The sequence below is a fragment of the Geotrypetes seraphini genome, chromosome 19 (genome assembly GCF_902459505.1).
Source record: "Geotrypetes seraphini chromosome 19, aGeoSer1.1, whole genome shotgun sequence".
In the NCBI taxonomy this organism is placed as follows: domain Eukaryota; kingdom Metazoa; phylum Chordata; class Amphibia; order Gymnophiona; family Dermophiidae; genus Geotrypetes; species Geotrypetes seraphini.
The window spans coordinates 36,770,027-36,791,373 of record NC_047102.1 but is presented as its reverse complement, the minus strand read 5'-3'; the positions used below and the strand labels follow the sequence as shown (position 1 = coordinate 36,791,373).

Below are 21,347 nucleotides of genomic sequence, written 5' to 3'. Positions count from 1 at the left end.
ATGTTAGCTCGGTAATAATTGTTAAACTACAAACTCTTACTATGTAAACTGCCAGCTCTTAGTGAATATGTTAACCCGTAACCCGTTATGGGCTCTTCTTAGAGAACAGGCTATAAAATTGAATAAATACATAATTAAAATGAAGTTGGCAGAATAGGATGGGCGTGAGCTCTCTTGTATGGGGGAGTTTCTACCACAGGTTTATCGCCAAAGCAACATTATGGCAGCATCTACATGTTCGCTTTTCCATCCCTAAAGGGCTGCACCTACAAGAGATACCTCGACAGAACACTATCATTCCAAGCAGGCAAATGGAACAAATGTTTAACCAACTTCATCTCAAACGCATCTTCGTACCAAACATTTAGAAAGTCAAGAAAAACCTACCTCTTTGACAAATTTCTCTGACCCTCCACCTCAACCTGAGGTTCTTTCAATACACTTCCAGATAAACCTGACTCAACTTAGCAAGCCAATGCAATTTCGAAAGTTCTCTGTAATGTCGCTGTCTGTATACAGTCTCTTCTTTTGTAAACCGCTTAGAACTGTTTGTGGTATGGCGGATTTAAGAGGTGATGGGGCTCCCAGAGTCGGCAACCTTCAACCTAGAGCCTGGGAGCTGAACGGTTCCAAGCCTGAAGGGCCACTGAAAGATCCAATTTAGAATCCAAGCACTCACCTGACAGCTGAGCCAGTCCCTATATTTCTCATGATCTATTTCCATGGCGATATGATTCATCTGTGTCACCCACACAAACCAGTGCGATTCAAGGAATCTGTCAAAGACATGAAGGCAGTTAGTGACTAAGGAGCAGAAATCTCAAGGACAAGGCATTCTGGGTAAACCCAGGGACAACCACCTGAACTTTAAGCAAGAGATGACTTAACTAACGTATTAAAATTCTAGATTGAATACAACTAGATGGAACAGCATCTATAAAATGCTACTACCAATATCTTAGACAGCTGGTAACTGAAGTCAATGATTAAAATAAAGCAGAAGCTCCTTTTAGATTGAAATGAACTACTGTTACATGACATCATTTGTGTCTTGTCTGCCTTTGATGTGGTAACAAGAGTCTTGGCTGCTGATCAGACTCCTACCATCTGCAACATCCCTCCATCATATGCCCAGTTACTTAAGCATCTTACTGTTACTACAACAGATTCATTCATTGTTGCTGGCATCAAGAAACATTTCCAGCACTTAACTGACACACATTTTCCTGAAAGACAATCCAATGATCATCCCAGTTGATGTAAGAACACAGGCAACAGAATTTTGGGGAAGGCAGACCAAAACCAGATTGAATTGGAAGGCTCTATTTGTGATTTACAAAGAGGTTTGTAGAATATTGTCCCTTTTTATACTTTTATAAAAATATTTAAATATTAAATCATAAGTGTTTGAGGCTTATGCAGGTGAGGACAGAATCCATGGGGATTGGGTGGGAATGGAGACAAAGCCCATGGGGATGGTGTGGGGACAGGGAAAGAGCCTGCAGAGATGGGGACAAACCTTGTCCCCATGCCATTCTCTAGTTACCGCACACTCAACCCTTTGAGCGAGACATGATTTTCACAAAGGATGGTCTTAATGGATTCGTAATATTGCTATATTGATGGCGGATTCTTCTCGAATCAGGTAGAGTAAGAAGAGAAGACAAATAGCAGAGAACGAATGAAAAATTATTAAATACACTTACCTGATAATATTGAGAAAAAGTAAGGATCCTAGGACTCCGTAGAAAGGGGTATATGTATAGAAATAGCGTGTGTAGTAGGAAAAGGACCAGATAAGATCCTAGAAAAGAGAGATTTGTGTTACTCAAAAGAAAGTTCTGTTTCGGAACTCTTCAACATTCTTTTTGTTTTATTGTTACATTTTCTAATGAAAGGTGGCTGCTTTGTACAAGAATACCAGAATTCAGAGAGACACAGAGCAGATCTAGTATGCATGAGACCAGAGAAGTCTCTATACAGTACTCCCCCGAAATTCACAGGGGTTCTGTTCCAGGAGGACCCGCAAATTTTGAAAAGCCGCGAATATTGGATGCGGTTTAGGAGCGGAGCAGAGGCGGGAGAGGGCTACAGGGGGGCGGTGCCTATGTAAGTCATTCACGGTATTTTCTGACCGCACTTTTGACTCACAAGTAAACGACTCCCTGATTGGTCACTGTCTCTCCCAGGCTCTTCTGGGGTAGATCGGGAAGCGCTGTTCTCCTTCCCGTCTAGTCAGCCGTGGGCTCCTGACGCCTCACGTGGAATTCCCTCTCGAATGCAGAAAATGGTTTCTCCTTTTTGTTTGTCTGTGCCTCAGGTTTAATATTCTCTATGGAGCTTGCGAATTAGGGGCAGCGGCAGGTGCCTACATAGGTTATTCGCAGTATTTTGGGGAAGTACTGTACGCTGTAAGATGTACTAAAATAATGTCTCAGATCCTGAGGAAGACGTCGATTGCCAAAACATGGACTGTTTTGGGTCCATGATTGACCACCATCTGTATTTGAGATTTGCTTTGTATGTACAATTAAGATTTGTGCCTATAATATATTTGTATCCAAACATACACAATGCTCAATATATGGTTTTTATATTTTCTTGGATCTCAGCGATGTGTCTCTGTAGCAATCAAAATTTAATCGCCGCTAGAGAGGTTTTACAGCAAATCGTCACTGATCGACTTGAATTTTTCTTTTACTATAAATATAGTGCTCCATCCATTTATAATCTTATTTAGTCTCAAAGTGCATGCGTGCAGAAACTTAGCTTGTTTGTTCTCAGTCGGTCAGGGGGTTCCTTCCACCGACATGTAACATGTTTCGCTTTTGCTGTAAGATACCCCCTTTTCCACAGTGCCACTCTGTTTCAGCATTTGAAAAACCTCTCTAGCGGCAATGAAATTTTCATCGCTACAGATACACATCGCTGAGATTCAAGAAAATATAAAAACCATATATTGAATACTGTGTCTGTTGGTTACATTAATTTGACTATACTTCATTAAATATCATAAAGATACTGCTGTTTTGGAAGAAGATATATTTGTGCCATCATCTTGATACTGTGGTGTTTTCTCCCACTTTGTTTTGTGTTTCCCTGACACCAGAGAAGCTCATGTTCAAATGAAAAGATAGAAAAAACAAGCCTTCTACTACTGCCATGTTTCCCCGAAAATAAGCTCTAACATGATTTTCAGGGTAGGTCTTAATATAAGTCCTACCCCAAAAATAAGCCCTAGCTTCCCGCCGTGCAGCCACACCCCCGCTGACACTTTCATCTCTCCCTCCCTGCCAACTGTGACACCGATATACCTTGTAAACGGCAGCATCGGCAAAAATCTAATCAAGCTGCTTCGTGGCCTTCTCCCTCATGGGCGTTCCAAGTGCTGCGTTGCTGATGACATCATCAGTGATGCAGCAGAGGAATGCCCGGTAAGGAGAAGGCCGCGAAGCAGCTTAATCGGTTTTTGCCGACGCTGCTGTTTGCAAGGTATATCAGTGTTGCGGTTGGCAGCGTTCTAATGGGAGGGAGAGATGGAAGTGTCAGCGGGGGTTTGGCTGCGCAAAGGGGGGATAGAAAGATGCTGCACGGGGGGGAATGGGAGGAAGGGAGGGATTGAAGCTATGCAAGGGTTCTGCTGCACAAGGGATGGGATGAGATGGAAATATGGGAGGGAAGGCACAAGGGGATAGGTGACAAGGGAGGAAAGATGCTACACATGGAGGTGGGGGGGGGGGGAGAAAGGAAAGAGGAAAAATTGGGGTGGAGGAGAAGAAGGGAGAGATGATAATTGTACATGAAAAAAAGAAGACCTACCCCAAAAATAAGACACTGTCTTATATTAATTTTGGGCCCAAAAAATGCACTAGGTCTTATTTTCGGAGAAACGCGGTATCCACAGCCTTGTGAAAGGACCCATATAACATAAATCCACCTCCATACATTCGTTCCCCCCAGTGACATAGTAAGGGGGCAGGGGCTCCGCCTAGGCTGCCGTCTTGGTGAGGGCACAGGCATCCATCCTCCTCTGTGCCCCCCTGCTCCTTCCCCACCCCCACTGCCACCGCTTCCTTTCCCCCGTTACCTCTTTAACGTTCATGGTGTTGAGCAGCAACCCCTAAGCTGCTGTCGCGCCAGCGTCGGCTCCTCCTCTGATGTCACTTCCTGGACCTGCGCCTAGAGCCGACACGGCCGCGACAGCAGCTTGGGGGTTGCTGCTCATGCCACGAACGTTACAGAGGTAACGGGGGTGGGGGGGTGGAAGGGAAGCAGCGCCCGTATGCGGCAGTGGGGGGTGGAGAGGAGGAGGGGGGAGGGGGGCCTGTCACCCTCGCTACACCACTGCTTTCCCCTCTGCCTGTCATCCTTGCATTTCTTCCCTTACAGTATCTGCAATCTGTGACACCATCTCACCACCTAACTACTTACCACCCAGTCCCTGCGGTCAATCATAGTTTTCATGATCTGGATGGTGAAATAGATCGGGATGAGAAGAGGAGGCCCAACTGCAGGAAAAGAATGAGAGAAATAGCTGATTGAGGGACAAACCAAGACCCGTATATACAAGCTGTCAAAGTAAGCCCACCTTCTATGGTTTGATAAGTCAAAAGTGCAAACAGTAGAACTCACCTTAAAGCAATGAAAAAAGGAAAATCATTGTTGAATTTTTAAAAATATCCTCTTCACCATTTCCCTGAACCCTCTGAAGCTAACTTTCAGCATTTTGTCCACCTCAGTTGGTTTTCGACACCTAGCCTCCCCCCCCACCGAAGGTTTAATAATTAGCCTCAACAATCATGATGCCCCTCCCAGAGCAATAATGCAAGAATGCATCGTTAGACATCAGTTAGTATGATTGCTGAGTGCCGACTGGTATTTTTACTTAGAATTCATGTGTTACTTTTATTTTTAGTTTAACATTTTTAGTGAGATTTTTTGGCATCCTGATTGAATATGGAACTAGTCTCTTTGAAGCGTTATCCCGCTCTGAACTCTTTGAAGGGAAAAAGCGGGTTACAAAAATGTAAAGTAAACTACAGGAAAAGTAAAGAAAAACGGGCTGAGAAATTCCAGGCAGCATTTCTTGGCAGCCCATTTGCCGACAGAGAGGAAAGACAAACAAAGCTCTAAGGAGCATGAAAAAATTGATCAGGCAGACACATGGGTGACTCCATTAAAACAAATACACTTCTCCCTCCATATTCGCGATTTCAGCAATCGCGGTTTTGACTATTCGCGATTTTTGGCATGCTGGCTCCTCTCTCCAAATTACATCATCCATGAATAAAGTACTGTAGAGTACCGATAAAAATTTTGGCCTTTACCAGCTTTCACAAAGAAAATCGCTTCTGGATGAGTCGTCTCGCTGCACTACAGAGCTAGAGACTAGGGTGGCGACGGTGGAGGAGGTGACTACATCAGCCTCATCGGATTTCGGGGAACTTCGTACACAATTACGTTCTCAAGCCGCAAAGTTAGAGGAACTCAAATATCAATCGCGCCAAGACAACATCAGGTTTGTGAACCTCCCGGAATCAGTTGCCGACTCCCTCCTAATCTCTGAGTTGGAGTGCTGGTTGCAGGTGCAGTTACCTTTGACGGAGGGTGAAGATGAAGCGTGCACATCAACTGGGCCGGCGGCATTTTTCCAGCGCCACAAGGCTAAAAGGGAGTCGCTTATTTTGAGGGAGAATCGGTGCACCTCTTGTTATTCGCCATTTCATTAAGTTAACGGTGGTTGTTACAAAAAAAATGCAAATAACATATAAAAAGTTATTCGCGATTTTTCCGTATTCGTGGGGCTGATCACGAATACGGAGGGAGAAGTGTAGAACTATTTAACAGCACTACAGAAAAAATATATAACAAATACATGATAAATGTCAGTTCAATACAAACCAGAGCAAAAAGCAAGTGGGGAAGGGACTGTGAATATCAACCTTTTGGGCAATTATAATTTATTGAAAATAATCATTAAAAATGTATCACATATATAAAATATGTAAAACACCAAGCCTTAAATAAAGTCCCAAGGATCCTATTTAAGGCCTGGTGTTTTACATATTTAATATACGAGGGTCATTTCATAAATAATGCACACTATTTTTTTATTTTTATTTACATGTTTTGGTTTTTTTTTTTTTTTCAAGTATTTCTTTAAAAACATAACATAAGAACATAAGCAATGCCTCCACTGGGTCAGACCCGAGGTCCATCGTGCCCAGCAATCCACTCACGCGGTGGCCCAACAGGTCCAGGACCTGCGCAGTAGCCCCCTATCTATACCCCTCTATCCCTTTTTCCAGCAGGAAATTGTCCAATCCTTTCTTGAACTCCAGTACCGTACTCTGTCCTATTACGTCCTCTGGAAGCACATTCCAGGTGTCCACCACACGCTGGGTGGCCCCCTTTTATTAAGCCGCCTAAGGGGTTTTTTTTAAATTGCAAGTCGCTATGGTAAAAACTCTGACACTTAGAATTCCTATGAGCGTTGGAGCTTTTACTGCAGCGACATGTGATAAAAAACCCTTTCACACTTGATAAACGGGGGTGGGGGGGGGGTGGGGGCCTTTATTTTTTATGCATATATTTTTTGTAGAGATTGTTGGGTCCCTGAAGCAGGCCTTTTGGCTGAAACATGACTCCTGTCGGGTTTTGAATACAATTTTTTTTAAAAAATATACAGTACATTGGTTGGTCTCTGCTGTTTGCTTTACCTAGTTATTCATTAGGCAGACTAAGTGATCACCTAGGGAGGTAGCTTTTGGGAGGTGACAAAGAGCAGCTATAAACAATTGATCCTGGCAACCACACAAGCTTAAAAAACCATCAACGCAAACGTCTGCCCACAAGATGCTTTTAATACTCAATATTTTTATTTTTTAATTTTTTAACTACCCCCGTTTCCTTCTGTTTTTTCCATATTTGTTTTTCTCGATATAACAGATGTAACCTTTGCCCTTCTTCCCTCCCTAGTTCAAGTCTGTCTTGTCTTAAATTTGATGTTAACGAATTTTTAATTTGTATCCCTTTTTTACTTGTGTACATCGCTTTGTGAACAGATTCAGCGATACATCAAATATTAATAAACCTTGAACCTTGAAACCTACTGTGACTGGAGATTACTTTACACGCACTGCAATGATGGCCAGAATAAGAATATCTTTACTTCCACCAGAGGTGCCATTCTTAATCATGAACTTATTTATATGGTTTTTTTTAATACATATCTTGTGTTTGTAAAATTTTCATTTTTTTATAGATTCCTGGACCCCCTGAAGCAGGCCTTTTGGCCAAAGCACAACCTGTGTTGGGTTTTGAATATAAATTTTTTTGAATATACATTGGTTGGTCTCCGCTCCTTGCTTCGCCTGGATTCTCTCGTGGAGTCGTTTCTTCCTGGTTTTCTATTTTTAATGGATAACCAGCCCAGTCTGGAAGAAGGCATGTGACATAGTGTCACGTGGAATGAGATTAAAGTGTATGTGAAATGCAATTTGATAAATCATAGCTTTACTTTAACAAGAGGGCTAGAGCTGAAGGAGGCATTAAGCGTATATGAGACTTGTTCAAGCGGAAAATGAAGAAGAAAATCAATAAAGGAGAACAAGATTGGAGGCATTCCATTGTGGGTTTTTGGCAAACACCTGACTGAATAGCAACGGGAGTTACAGTAGACAAGGCAAGTGGAATTAAATATGAAAGATGTGATCAGAGGATGAGATGAGAGAGATTGAACACGGGTTTTGACATTCTCGGAGATAGCAAAGCCGTGGGCTATATACTTACTCAGAAAGAAGTATTCGTGCTGATGGTTGTAGGGCAGGTACTTTAACTTTTTCTTCCCATACTGTGGAACACAGGAACAGTAAAGAAACGACATCAACATAGATACTCAGAAACCAGGGACTTATTTTTATTAGCTTATTTTTATTAGCGCCAGATAGAGTGTCAAAGCAGCTCCTGATTGGTGTAGCCTGATTTTAGTTCCCGGAAGAGGAGGTCAGAAAATACTAAGAACGATCCTGTACCTGATTTTCAGCACCCGCTGCCGCCCCTGCAGCCCTTTCCTGCTTCTGATCTGCTCCTAAACCGCATTTGCGGTTTTTTGAAATTCGCAGGTGCTCCTGAAACGGAACCCCCGTGAATTTCGGGGGAGTACTATATTTAAATGACTCTATCATATCTCCCCTCTCCCGCCTTTCCTCCAAAGTATACAGATTGTCTGTCCCCATTCGCCTTATCATGAAGACCACATACCATTTTAGTAGCCTTCCTCTGGAGCAACTCAATCCTTTTTACATCTTTTTGAAGGTGCGACCTCAAGAATTGTACACAATATTCTAAATGAGGTCTCAAAAGAGTCTTATACAGAGATATCAATACCCCTTTATTCCTACTGGCCAAACCTCTCCCTATACAATCTAGCATCCTTCTAGCTTTCTCCATCACCTTTTCAACCTGTTTGGCCACCTTAACATTATCACATACAATCACGCCCAAATCCCCCTCTTCCGTCGTGCACATAAGTTCTTCCCCCACTAAACTGTACTGTTCCCTCTGGTTTTTGCAGCCCAAATGCATGACCTTGCATTTCTTAGCATTAAATTTAAGCTGCCAAATTTCAGACCATTCTTCAAGCTTCGCCAGGTCTTTCTTCATGTTATTCACACCATCCGCTGTGTCTACTCTATTGCAGATTTTGCTAATTCCCTACTTCTTCCTTACTTCCACTTTTGTGGAGAGAGACCACATCCGCCCTTCTCCAGTCCTCCGGTACCACTCCTGACTCTAGAGACGCATCGAAAAGGTCAGTCAGCGGAGCAACCAGAACTTCCCTAAGTTCCTTCAGCACCCTCGGATGTACACCATCCGGCCCCATCGCTTTGTTTATCTTTATTTTAGCTAGCTCCTCATGAACACAACCTTCTGAAAATCGACCAGGGTCTATTATAGAGAGTTGCGCGGGGACAGAAATCCCACCCGTCCACACCCGTCCCCGCCAAAATCCCACCCATCCCCACCCGTCCCCGTGAGGAATCCCTCCGTCCCCACCCGTCCCCGTGAGGAATCCCTCCGTCCCCACCCGTCCCCGCGAGGAATCCCCTCCGTCCCCACCCGTCCCCGCGAGGAATCCCCTCCGTCCCCACCCGTCCCCGCGAGGAATCCCCTCCGTCACCATCCTTCCCTATAAACTTCAGAAATAGTTATTTTATTTAATTATGCTACTGAATTAAAGGCTCTGGTAGAGACCCATTTACAAATAAGCAAAGAGACTATTAATTTGGAAATATTAATTGGGAAGAATACATACTTTGTAAATGGGTTTCTACCAGAACCTCTAATGTAAATATAAAATATAAATACTCAGCTGATGAGAACCCACAAACTGTCAGCTGAGGACTTCCTTTGCAGTTGGCCTGGGGTCCCTTTTGCCAAGCTTGGCAGGCAGCAGTAGCGTCCCTGAGTCACAGATGCTGGCACCTCAGTGGCTCATGGATGCTGCCAGCGACTGATGCGCTTGGTGGAGGGGAGTTCTGACCATCTCTAGAGGAGGTCCTCTGCTTGCAGTGCTTGGGGATCCCCACCAGTCACAGCAAGGGCCAACAAGTACTTCAACACTGTAGAAATAAAACCAGAAATGCATTTCCTTTTCTTTTGAACACAAAACAAAGATATCTGCCATATACATTTCCCAAGGCAGATGACTCTATGCAATGTCACCTCGGTAACAAAATACAAAAATAGACAAATACACCCCCTCCCTTTTTACTAAACCACAATAGTAGGTTTTAGCACAGGGAGTTACGCTGAATGCCTCGCGCTGCTCTCAATGCTCATAGGCTCCCTGCGCTAAAAAACAATATTGCGGTTTAGTAAAAGGGAGCCATAGTGCAAAATATAGACAGCAGATATAAATTCTCAAAACAGACACATTTTGATCACTAAATTGAAAATAAAATCATTTTTCCTACCTTTGCTGTTTGGTGATTTCATGAGTCTCTGGTTGCACTTTCTTCTTCTGACTGTGCATCCAATCTTTCTTCCTTTCTTTCAGCCTCCTGTATGTTTCCTCTCCTCCAGACCTCATTCTCTCCCCCAACTTTTTCTTTCTGTCTCCCTGTTCCCCCTTCTTTCTGTCTCTCTGTCTGCCCCCTTTCTTTCTTTCTCCGTGCCCTCCCCCAAGCCACTCGGTTTGCTGCCACCGCCATCGGGGAATAGTCCCCAAGCCACCGCTGTCCCAAGCTTTCCCTGCAGAAGCGTCGCGCTGACCAGCATTCCGCTCCCTGACGTCAATTCTGACGTAGGAGAGGAAGTTCCGGGCCAACAAGGCATTTCTCCTCATTCCATCCAGCCTGAGCCCCATCTCTCCTTGATCCAGCATTTCCCTTCTGTGTCTGTCAGAATTACCATTCCACCTATTTTCCAGCATCACCCTTCTTTGTGTCCATCTCACCTATATCCCTATCTCACCACTTTTTCAGAATCTTCATTTGTCTCTGTCCTTGTCTTTACCCCATATTCACCATTTGCCCTTTCAATGTCTTTATCTCCCCCCCACACACACACACTTTTTCAGCATTACTTCTATGTCTCTATTTCACCTCCTCTTCATGTCCCCTCTGTATCTCTATCCTTATTCAGAAGGTCCTGCTTACCCTTTCTCTTCTTTGTGTCACTATCTCCATTTTCAGCTTTCCCCCTTTTTCCTTTGTTAATGCACCCTGTAGCCAGAATCTTTCCACCCTCTCTCCACTCCGGCCCAGCCCAGTATGAAATATTTCCTTTTGTTTCTCTCCCCTCTCTCTTCTCCTCCCTCACCCACGAGTCCTGCATCTGGCCCTCTCCCTTCTACCTGCACCTGGCAACACCCCCCTGCTCCGCGGCTCTCTTAAGCAACTCGTCAGCAGCGGTGATCAAGACAAGCTGCCGACATCGAGGCCTTCCCTCTACGAGTCCCACCTTTGTGGAAAAAGGAAGTTGAAACAAGCGGGACTCGCAGAGGGTAGGCCCCGACGCCAGAAGCTTGTGTCGATCGTTGCTGCTAAGTTGCCGAAGAGAGCCGCAGGTAGAAGGGAGAGGGAGATAGGAAGGCTGTAGAAGCTCCGGAGCATGACACCGAACCCGGCCAGGATGATTTCTTTTTCAGGCTGCTGCTGCCGCTGCCATCCCCCACCCGAAATGACAAAAAACAACCTAATGCCCGCGTCGGGAAATAGCCATGCTGAGCAGTGAGCTCAGCACGTACACAGATGAAAGCCTTGCTTGCTGATTGGTCCGGTGGCACGGTGGGGCGGGGCCGCCGGACCAATCAGCAAGCAAGGCTTTCATCTGTGTACGTGCTGAGCTCACTGCTCAACATGGCTATTTCCCGACGCGACGCCAGACTTGCATCGCCAGAATTTAGGTAGGTTGTTTTCATCCCCGTGGGAGTCCCGTGGGCAAGGGGGTGTCCCCGTGGGAGTCCCGTGGGTCAGGGGGGCATCCCCGTGGGAGTCCCGTGGGCCAGGGGGCGTCCCCGTGGGAGTCCCGTGGGCCAGGGGGGGAACCCGCGGGATCCCCGCGGGACCCGCGGGATCCCCGCGATCCCCGTTCCCGTGCAGACCTCTAGTCTATTACTCCTCCATCCCTATTCACGTTTGTCTTCTACGGTCCTGCTCCCGGCCGTAAACACAGCTAAGCAAATAGATTTCATGCATATTCATTTGGGAAATCCTGAGAACCCAACCTGACATAATTTACGCATCTACATTCTATAATGCTGTACATTTATTTATTTATTTAGATTTACATCCCATCCTCCCCAGAGAGCTCAGAATGGGTTCCAAGTTAACATTCACAGAGTTACAATATTATATTACATAGCGCTGCAGCGACACTCAGAGGGTTACATGAAATTGACGTTTAAATGGCGACTGCACAAAAAAGTACAGATGACAAAATGCCTCCGCTCAGGATTCCAAGGCTTAAGCCTATTTATATTTCATGCAAAGAGTAATCTTGCATGTCAAGAGCAGGGTGATATTGCAAGTCTTTGCATGAGATATAAACAACAAAAACAGTCTTTAAATCCTACTTTTTCATTTGATTCCTTTTCGACATGGGGAACGTGACATCTCCTTTGGTTGTGTCTAAATGGAGACGCCACTTATAGAATTGCCCTTTTTGTCTTTATCTTTTGTAAGTGAAATGGATCTTAAACAGTTTTATATTGATGTGTATCATACCTCTACAGGCTGCGTATCCCCAAGGACAAAGACATGCAGCATGTTGACGTCTGGATCCTTCCGGAAGATATTGGGTTTAGCATGATGCTGAAAATGTCGGTGGTTCCACCAGTTTGCTGAGGCACCCTCAGAGAAAAAAAAAGCCAGAGAACGTTCAGGTTTAAAGTCATGAAACTGTGTTTGATCTATTTAGGGCTGATATAAAAATGGAAGAAAAAAAGGACATTAGAGTTCATCCGAACCCAGAAGTTTTGTTTTCTGCCGAAACTAAATCTGTGACCAAAATTAGCTGCTTGGTTTTGGCAAAATAAAATGCCCCCTCCCCTGGCAGCAGCAGCGGCTGCCCCCTGTGAATACCCCAGGCACTCTTCTTCTCTTCCCCCGTTCAAGACCAGTAGGCCTTCCTGGGACTACTTTAGAAAGCCCAAATGATCTAGTGGCCTCTTTGGGGGCAGGAACAAACCCCACTTGTTCTTGTCATGTGCTGCTGCTCCAATGGAAATGGCAGCAACAGCTCTGCAATATTGCTGCCAGCTGGAGAACTTGAAAAGATCTAGTCACTGGACCTGAGGTGTGTGTGGGGGGGAGGGAGATAGCTGTTAGTTTGTGAGGCTTGGCATCTCCACCAAAGGAGATGTTCATTTTGAAGGGGGAGGTCCAGCCCCTTCTTATGGTTATGCCACTGATTGTGTTCAAAATGAAATGCAATACTTGCTGAGTTTGGGACATTGCCAGTTCAGCTTTGGAATTCATATTTCTATTTCTAATTTGTCATCCATTGTTCTATAGTTGGTGTCGGTCTGTTTTGTGTATGAAGAAATCATTTAAAGGTGGGTTGGGAAATTGGGAGATGGGCAGTGTTCCCTCCTGAATTTCTGCCCAGCATGTCTAACACCAGCCCTGTCTAGGAAACATGATTTCTTTAGCACAGTAGTATGCCCCGAAGTGATTCCGGGTGTGCCATGAGATATTCCAGGATTTTACTTTATTTTTAAAAATTCCCTTCATAAGTATTGTCACAGGGTAGATCCTATGACTGAGAAGAAAACGCCTGTGCCCAGGGCTAGGCAAGGGAAAATATTGTCTCAAAGTGGAAGAACCCTACCAACATCTCAGCCCAGAATTAGAACCAGTCAGGGAAGGTTCAGTCATGAGCAGGAAAATACCTATTTGTTTTCAGCTGAATTAAGGAAGGGGGAACAATGTGGAGATGGAACTAGTAGTGCTGGGAATAGTGTTCCTAGGGGGAATGTTTACAAAGCAACTCATAACATTCATGGGGGAACAAGTTCAAGGCGACACCAAGAACCTTCTGGTCTCCATTTTAGCCAGGAACAAGCAACATACTCATTATCCTGAGGCTTATAAGGGCCAGCAGCAGTGCTTAGAGAGGAGGCAGCCACTGAAGCAACCCAAGCTGGAGAGGAAACAGTGTATCAAAGGAAGACCTAGGACTCATAGCAGCATACCTCAACAGAACACACTGGTCAGAAATTTTTAAAAAATGATGGGGAGGGCCATGGGTCTGGATTTTACAATGGTAACCCTACTAATACAGGTAGACAGATCTGACTTTGAAATACCATTTACACAGAATAGACCACATAACCCATCCTTTGGGAAGTATGAGCTCTTCTAAAATCATGGATCAGGAATCTTGGGATATTTCTAGATGAGGGAGTCTCAAACCAATTCTTAGTACACACCCAAGTCAGGTTTTCAGAATATCTACAATGTATTCACAATGCTGCAGCATGACTATTAGAAGGTTATAAAAGGCATGACCACATTATGCCTTTCCTGTAAAAACTGCACTGGCTACCAGTACCTTACAGGGCCAAATTTAAATGATTTTCAAAGTCCTCAGACAAAAAAGGGATAGAGACAACTTTGAGACCACAGTCTAAGGTCACTATCTGTATCCTCATCAAAAGAAATCACAAGATGTGATACCTATCAGCGAACCTTTTGAGGACAACCCCACATGCTCTGGAACTCATTTTCCCAGAGGGGCTATGCCTAATTCAAGACCACCTCTATTGCAGAAAACGGGCGTAAACCTGGCTGTTCTCCCAAGCTTTTAATACATGTGGCAACTGACCGTCAACTCACTACGCATCTGGATTAGTTTGCTGTATACCTTATAACTAAGATCGGTTCCACATCTTATTCAACTCGTAACACCCCCTCCCCACCCCCTCTGAAAAATGCCTCTGCCAATAAAAGCAATGGTAAGGAACTTTTCAGGGGAGTCACTGAGTTTGACTAGCAAGTCTACTGGGAGGTGTATGAGGTCAGCAGGTTCAAACGACATTTCATAAGAGTCCAACCACAACGTATAAATCCTTTCTCTGTCTTTAATACTCTAATGTAAAGTATTGCATGTTGGAAACAGAAACCCGAGGTACAACTATACGATGGGAGGGATATTATTGAATGAGAGCAACCAAGAAAGGGACTTGGGGGTAATGGTGGACATGACAATGAAGCCGACGGCACAGTGCGCAACAGCCGCTAAGAAAGCAAATAGAATGCTAGGCATAATCAAGAAGGGTATTACAACAAGGACAAAAGAAGTTATCCTGCCATTGTATCGGGCGATGGTGCGCCCGCATCTGGAATACTGCGTCCAATATTGGTCTCCGTACCTTAGGAAGGATATGGCGTTACTCGAGAGGGTTCAGAGGAGAGCGACACGCTTGATAAAAGGGATGGAAAACCTCTCATACGTTGAGAGATTGGAGAAACTGGGTCTCTTTTCCCTGGAGAAGAGGAGACTTAGAGGGGATATGATAGAGACTTATAAGATCATGAAGGGCATAGAGAGAGTAGAGAAGGACAGATTCTTCAAACTTTCGAAAAATAAAAGAACAAGAGGACACTTGGAAAAGTTGAAAGGGGACAGATTTAAAACGAATGCTAGGAAGTTCTTCTTTACCCAACGAGTGGTGGACACCTGGAATGCGCTTCCAGAGGGAGTAATAGGGCAGAGTACAGTACAGGGGTTTAAGAAAGGATTGGACAATTTCCTGCTGGAAAAGGGGATAGAGGGGTATAAATAGAGGATTACTGCACAGGTCCTGGACCTGTTGGGCCGCCGCGTGAGCGGACTGCTGGGCATGATGGACCTCAGGTCTGACCCAGCAGAGGCATTGCTTATGTTCTTATGTTCTTACTGCAGGGCTGCTTAAGTCCGGTCCTCGAGATCTACTGGCAGGCCAGGTTTTCAGGATATCCACAATGAATATGCATGAGAGAGATTTGCCGGCACTGCCTTCTTGGTATGCAAATCTCTCTCTCATGCATATTCATTGTGGATATTCTGAAAACCTGGCCTGCCAGTAGATCTCGAGGACCGAACTTGGGCAGCCCTGCTCTACTTTGAGTAACTACTTTGAGTAACTGTCCTTTATCCAGGGGAAAAACAAAGGGGGCTCCTTCAATGGCAAAATCAGGGCCTGGACTAATAGTTAAGGCCCTCTTTTATCAAGTCATGGTAGCGAGTGCCACGCAGCAAATGTACCAGAACCCATTCAATCTCTATGGGCTTCGGTGCATATACCACATGGGCCCACGCTATTCAGCTTGATAAGAGGCCCTAAAGGTGTCAAAATATTTACAAATTGCTCTAAGCTTTTTAAAGATGTAAAAAGTGTTCTTCACAATAGATCTAATCTGGGACTTTAGAGTGAAAGAGCTGTTTACCCCTCCTCCCCCACAATCTTTGAGGAAATGTCAGATACAATGTGCTATTATACTGTTTTAATATGTATGTTTCTGGTACGGTGTCATGCTATTGCTATTACTAGAATTTAATTTTCCTGTCTCTAAGCATATCTCATCGATTTGTAACAGAGATTTGTAAGAGTGGACACCCCGGAGGGAGTGGAAAACATGAAAAAGGATCTGCAAAAGTTAGAAGAATGGTCTAGCCTAGTGTCTGGCAACTAAAATTCAATGTGAAGCAGTGCAGAGTGATGCATTTGGGGGGTAGAAATCTGAGGGAACCGTATGTGCTGGGAGGCGAGAGGCTGATAAGCACTGATGGAGAGAGGAACCTTGGGGTGATTGTGTCTGAGGATCTAAAGGCATCTAAACAGTGTGATAAGGCAGTGGCTGTAGTCAGAAGGGTGTTAGGCTGTATAGAAAGAGGAGTAACCAGCAGAAGGAGGGAGGTGTTGATGTCCTTGCATAGGTCATTGGTGAGGCCATACTTGGAGTATTGTGTTCAGTTTGGGAGGCCATATCTGGCGAAGGATATAGAAAGACTTGAAGAGGTCCTGAGGAAGGCAATGAAAATGGTAAGAGGTTTGAACTACAAGAAGTATGAGAAGAGACTGGAAGACCTAAATATGTATTCTCTGGAGGAGAGGAGGGACAGGGGAGATATGATAGATGTTTAAATAATTAAAAGGTATTAATAGAGAACCAAACCTTTTCCAGAGAAGAAAAAATGGTGAAACTAGAGAGCATAATTTGAGGTTAAAGGGAGGAAGATTTAGGAGCAATGTTAGGAAATTCTTCTTCACGGAGAGGGTGGTGGATGCCTGGAATGCCCTCCCGAGGGAAGTGGTGGAGAGGAAAATGGTGATGGAATTCAAAAAAGCATGGGATAAAAATAGAGGATCTCTAATTAGAAAACAAAGGATGTAAATTAAAGAACTAAGGCTGGTATTGGACAGACCTGCACGGTCTGTGTCCTATAGATGGTGATTCGGTGTAGAGTGGGCTGGGGTGGGCATCAATGGCTAATAAACTACCCATAACACCATCTATACATTCATCAACACCAAACATTCACCTGCTTCACAAATCATAGAACCAATTTATTTAAAACCTAGACATAACCTATAGAAAACCCATCTTTTTGATATAGCCTTCAATCCTTAACCCTATTCCTCTGCCCTCCAACCCAGCCAGCTGATTAACCGTTCCCCTTAACTGTATCCATGATCTCCTGTTTGTCTGTTTTGGCTGTTTAGATTGTAAGCTCTTTCGAGCAGGGACTATTTCTTCTTTGACTCTGTACAGCGCTGCATATGTCTGGTAGTAGTAGTATCAGCTGACATTGTGATGTCATAATGCCTCATTCCACCAATAAGAGCCCATCTCATCAGTGATGTCACAATGGTTTGATTGTCCTGTACTCCCCTCTGCCCTCCAACCCAGTCAACTGATTAACCATTCCCCTTAACTGTATCCATGACATCCTGTTTCTCTGTCTTGCCTGTTTAGATTGTAAGCTCTTTGGAGCAGGGACTGTTTTCTTACTCTTTGTGACTCTGTACAGTACTGCGTACATCTGGTAGTGCTTTAGAAATAATTAAAAGTAGTAGAAAGCAATCACACCCCCCCTCCCCCACTTTCTCACTCTACACGCACTAAACCAGCCAAATCCTTAAGGACAGCATTAACATAGTTGTGCCTCATCGGACTAAGCACCTCGATTCCGTTATGCATAAAATATCATAATCTTGCACACCCAACAAATCATAAATTAAATATCTTATTTCTAATAGCTCGAGCGTTACTATATCCACAAGTGCAAGTATTAAATTGGACGTCCTGTCTAGAGGAAATTTGGATATTCATCAGTCCAGGAGTGATCCTCTTACAGGTCCTCAGGGGAGCCAGATCTACCATTATCACTTCAAAACTCCCATTACTGTCCTCCGTTTTTAACAAAAATAAACTACACTTGCAGTTCAGATTTACGACAGTCTCCCATGAGCCGCCCCGGAGCCCAAACGAGTGCCCCAAGCAGCAGAAGTGCTCCTTAGTCACATTCCTTTGTCGGCGCAACAATTTCAGCACTCGCCCTTCCGGCGTGAGATGCCTCCAGCCCCACTTTGAATCTTATAAATCCCGCGCCCCACAGTGCGTCTCCGAGAGGGCGGGGTCAGCAGTCTCCCATTCAAGTGGCAGATGGAAATCGGGAGACACGGCCAGATGGCAAAAGGCGGGACCAGGCACCAACACAGCAGGTTGGGAACAGTTAGAGCAGCAGAAAATTCTCTCCCTCCAGCACTGCTTTGAATCTTTTAAAACATTTATATTCTGCAAATCACAAAGATCTATGCGGCTCACAAAGTTCGTACAAATAGAAGAAAACAAACAAGCCTGCATTAAATATCTACGTAGCATAAATATGCATGAGGCCAGTCTCTTTCAATTGATAGGAAACTTCAGAGAGAGGGCATGGGATGAATTTAAGAGGTAATAGGCCTAGAACCAATTTAAGGATGGTGGTAGATGTGTGGAATAGTCACTCGTTAGAGGTGAAGTAGACAAAGACTGTCTTAATTCAGGAAAGCGTGGGGCAAGCCCATGGCATTCCTTAGGAAGAGGAGGAGATAGTGGATGGGCAGACTGGATGGGCCATTTAGTTTTTATCTGCTGTCATGTTTCTATGCTACTTATCCTAGAAATATGCAGTGGATTTTCACAAGTTCATCTTAATAATGGTTTATTTTCTTTTTGGAAATGGTCCAAATATTTTTAAAACCCTGTTAAGCTCACTGGCAATGAATTCCAGAGTTTAATTGCACGTTGAGTGAAGAAATATTTTCTACGGTTTGTTTTTAAATTTACTACTTAGTACCTTCAGAGCATGCCCTCTTGAAAAAAAGTGTAAACAGATGATTCACTTCTATCCATTCTGTTCCACTCACTTATTTTATCGTAGCTACCCTCTAACAGATGCCACATTTTGCCATCTCATGCCACGAGCCTTACCTTCAGGTGGCCGATCACAAATTTATGGAACACATGGTTCCATGACGACTTCTTAAATACAGAGAGGTGCCCAAAATCATGCTGTAGCCAGCCTGCCTGTGCCTGTGAGGAAAAAGTATTACCATGAGGAGGTGAAGAAAGCAACACTAACATTGTTTGTGGCTTGGTGATTGGTCCCAGAATGTAGGCTTATCCCTTAGTGCACATGAACAAATCTGGGTATGTGTGAGAATGGAATGACTAGTGAAAGGGAAGGGGTAAAACGCGGACCTGACGGATCTCGCGGATCTAAAACCCCACGTCTTTAAAAATCTGAGGTCCGTGCCACTTATAGTTGGTGACAGGTCAAATGCGCGCAAGACAATAGCGCGCAGACAAAAACGTGAAGACAACTCAGCGCAAAGACAATAGCGCACGAGACAACCGAGTACAAGGATAACTCCGCGCAAGACAATTCAGCGCAACCGTAACTCAGCGCAAGACAATTTGTCTCACGCTCAATTGTCTTGTGCTCACCTGCCGGCGCTCAGTTGTCTCACGCTCAGTAGTCTTGCGCTCACTTGCTGGCGCTCACATGACTCTCGCTCAGTTGTCTTCGCGCTCAGTTGTCTTCGCGCTCAGTTGTCTTTGCGCTCATTTGACTAGCGCTCACTTGTCTTGCGCTAAGTTGTCCGCGCCTCTTTGTCCACGCGCAATTTTCTATGAACCCTTGTAGTTTCTGGCTCTGACAGACCTTGATGACAATTTAGCGCTGACGGATTCGTCTCAGCATAGGGAGGGGAATACATCATATCAAAACAAATGTCATTGAGGTCTGTCAGAACCGTGGACCTCAGATTTTTAAATGTACTGTGGCTACAGGAAACCGGTTTACAGGATTAATTTTAGAGCCACTCCAGCACTAGTCTCTGGCTCTGACAGACCTCGATGACATTTTAGCGCTGACGGATCCTAATACTTTTCCCTCCCTATGCTGAGACGGATCCGTCAGCGCTAAATTGTCATCGAGGTCTGTCAGAGCCAGAAACTAACTACAAGTGGCACGGACCTCAGATTTTTAAGGACGTGTGGTTTTAGATCCGTCAGGTCCGTGTTTTACCCCTTCGCCTAGTGAAAGTTGTTAGCAGTTATTGTGAGACCCATGTGCTGGCAATGCATGTCATGAAACGTATCGTCACATATGTATAGAGTCATGCCTATTGAATAATTCAACAAATATGCTTCTAGAGTTTTCGGGCTTTGAGTTAAAGGTCGGTCTTTAAGGTGTTCATTGGCTAGTTTTGGGTCACATGATCAGGGGTTCTTGACTTATTAGCTTTTTTCACGCCGGGGTTTTTTCCACTTCCGGCTCATTAATCATGGATTTAGCATTTTGCTAAGACATTGAACTGCTCTGGTAAGCCTCGTAGCAACTTTTTAAACTCAAATTACTTATATTGCTGGGTCCTTCAAACTTAAACTTATACAATGTTTGTGTTTTGCTTTGTTCTTTACAGCGTTCTCCTTCCCCGACCCTGATGAAATAATGAAACGCGTCGGTGGGGATTGAGCCAGACCCAGTTTCTTTTATAAAAAAAAGCTAAGTAATTGCTACTTTTGCTACTATCGCAATTATACTATATAAAAAATTGAGCATAAGCACTTTACAATCTATTGAATAATATATAAAAGAAAACAAAGAAAAAAAGAAAAAATTACACACTAATTGGTTCCTATGAGGACAGCTACCATACGTTAAAACTGTGTGGCAAACTGAGGAACTTGTGTGTAGTTTCTTTAGAGCTTTCTATTCAAACTTATTACTTTGGTGGCTAGTTTAAGTCTAACATATTTGTAAGTGAATTTTTGTGCACAATTTTGTTATAGAGGCTTCTAACATTGTATCTGTTCATCAGGTCAGCACAGATCCAAGTTCAGCCTCATGCATATAGGGGTTCTCAGGCGCTTTTCCAATCGCAGTAGCAGCCACTGAAAACCCTATGCATGTGCATTTCAAAGAGCTCATTAGTATTAAAATGAGCTCTCCTTGTAATGCACGGAAGGGAATGCTCACTTCTTACTGGGTCAAGTTTTCTGGCAGGTCTGGAGCTGCCAAAAGCTGTTTCTACATTGTTTGTGTCCTGCACTTATAGTCAGAACGCAGTGGTTAGAGCTACAGCCTCAGCACCCTGAGGCTGTGGGTTCGAATCCTGTACTGCTCCTTGTGACCCTGGGCAAGTCACTTAATCGGAGAGAGTAACACAGGAGAATCAGATCCACAATCACAATATGTGGACACAAAGGAGTGGAAGAGTCCAAATAAAGACTGGTGAGCTCCAGATGTTTCTCAAACAACCTTCCATTATTTCTTAATATCACAACACCGAGCCGACATGCACATGT

General features: G+C 44.2%; 1 protein-coding gene across 1 annotated transcript in view; it reads right to left on the bottom strand.

Annotated features, from left to right (window-relative positions):
• The window catches only part of FADS2 (fatty acid desaturase 2), a 51,100-nt gene that overhangs the window by 9,455 nt on the left and 20,298 nt on the right, over window positions 1-21,347 (bottom strand). Inside the window, exons 4-9 of the mRNA XM_033928648.1 lie at window positions 18,966-19,067; window positions 12,231-12,356; window positions 7,792-7,852; window positions 4,432-4,508; window positions 1,707-1,804; window positions 680-776 (exon numbers count right to left, since the gene is read on the bottom strand). Of these exons, the coding sequence (XP_033784539.1) occupies window positions 680-776; window positions 1,707-1,804; window positions 4,432-4,508; window positions 7,792-7,852; window positions 12,231-12,356; window positions 18,966-19,067 (561 nt within the window). The remainder of the gene's footprint in view (window positions 1-679; window positions 777-1,706; window positions 1,805-4,431; window positions 4,509-7,791; window positions 7,853-12,230; window positions 12,357-18,965; window positions 19,068-21,347) is intronic.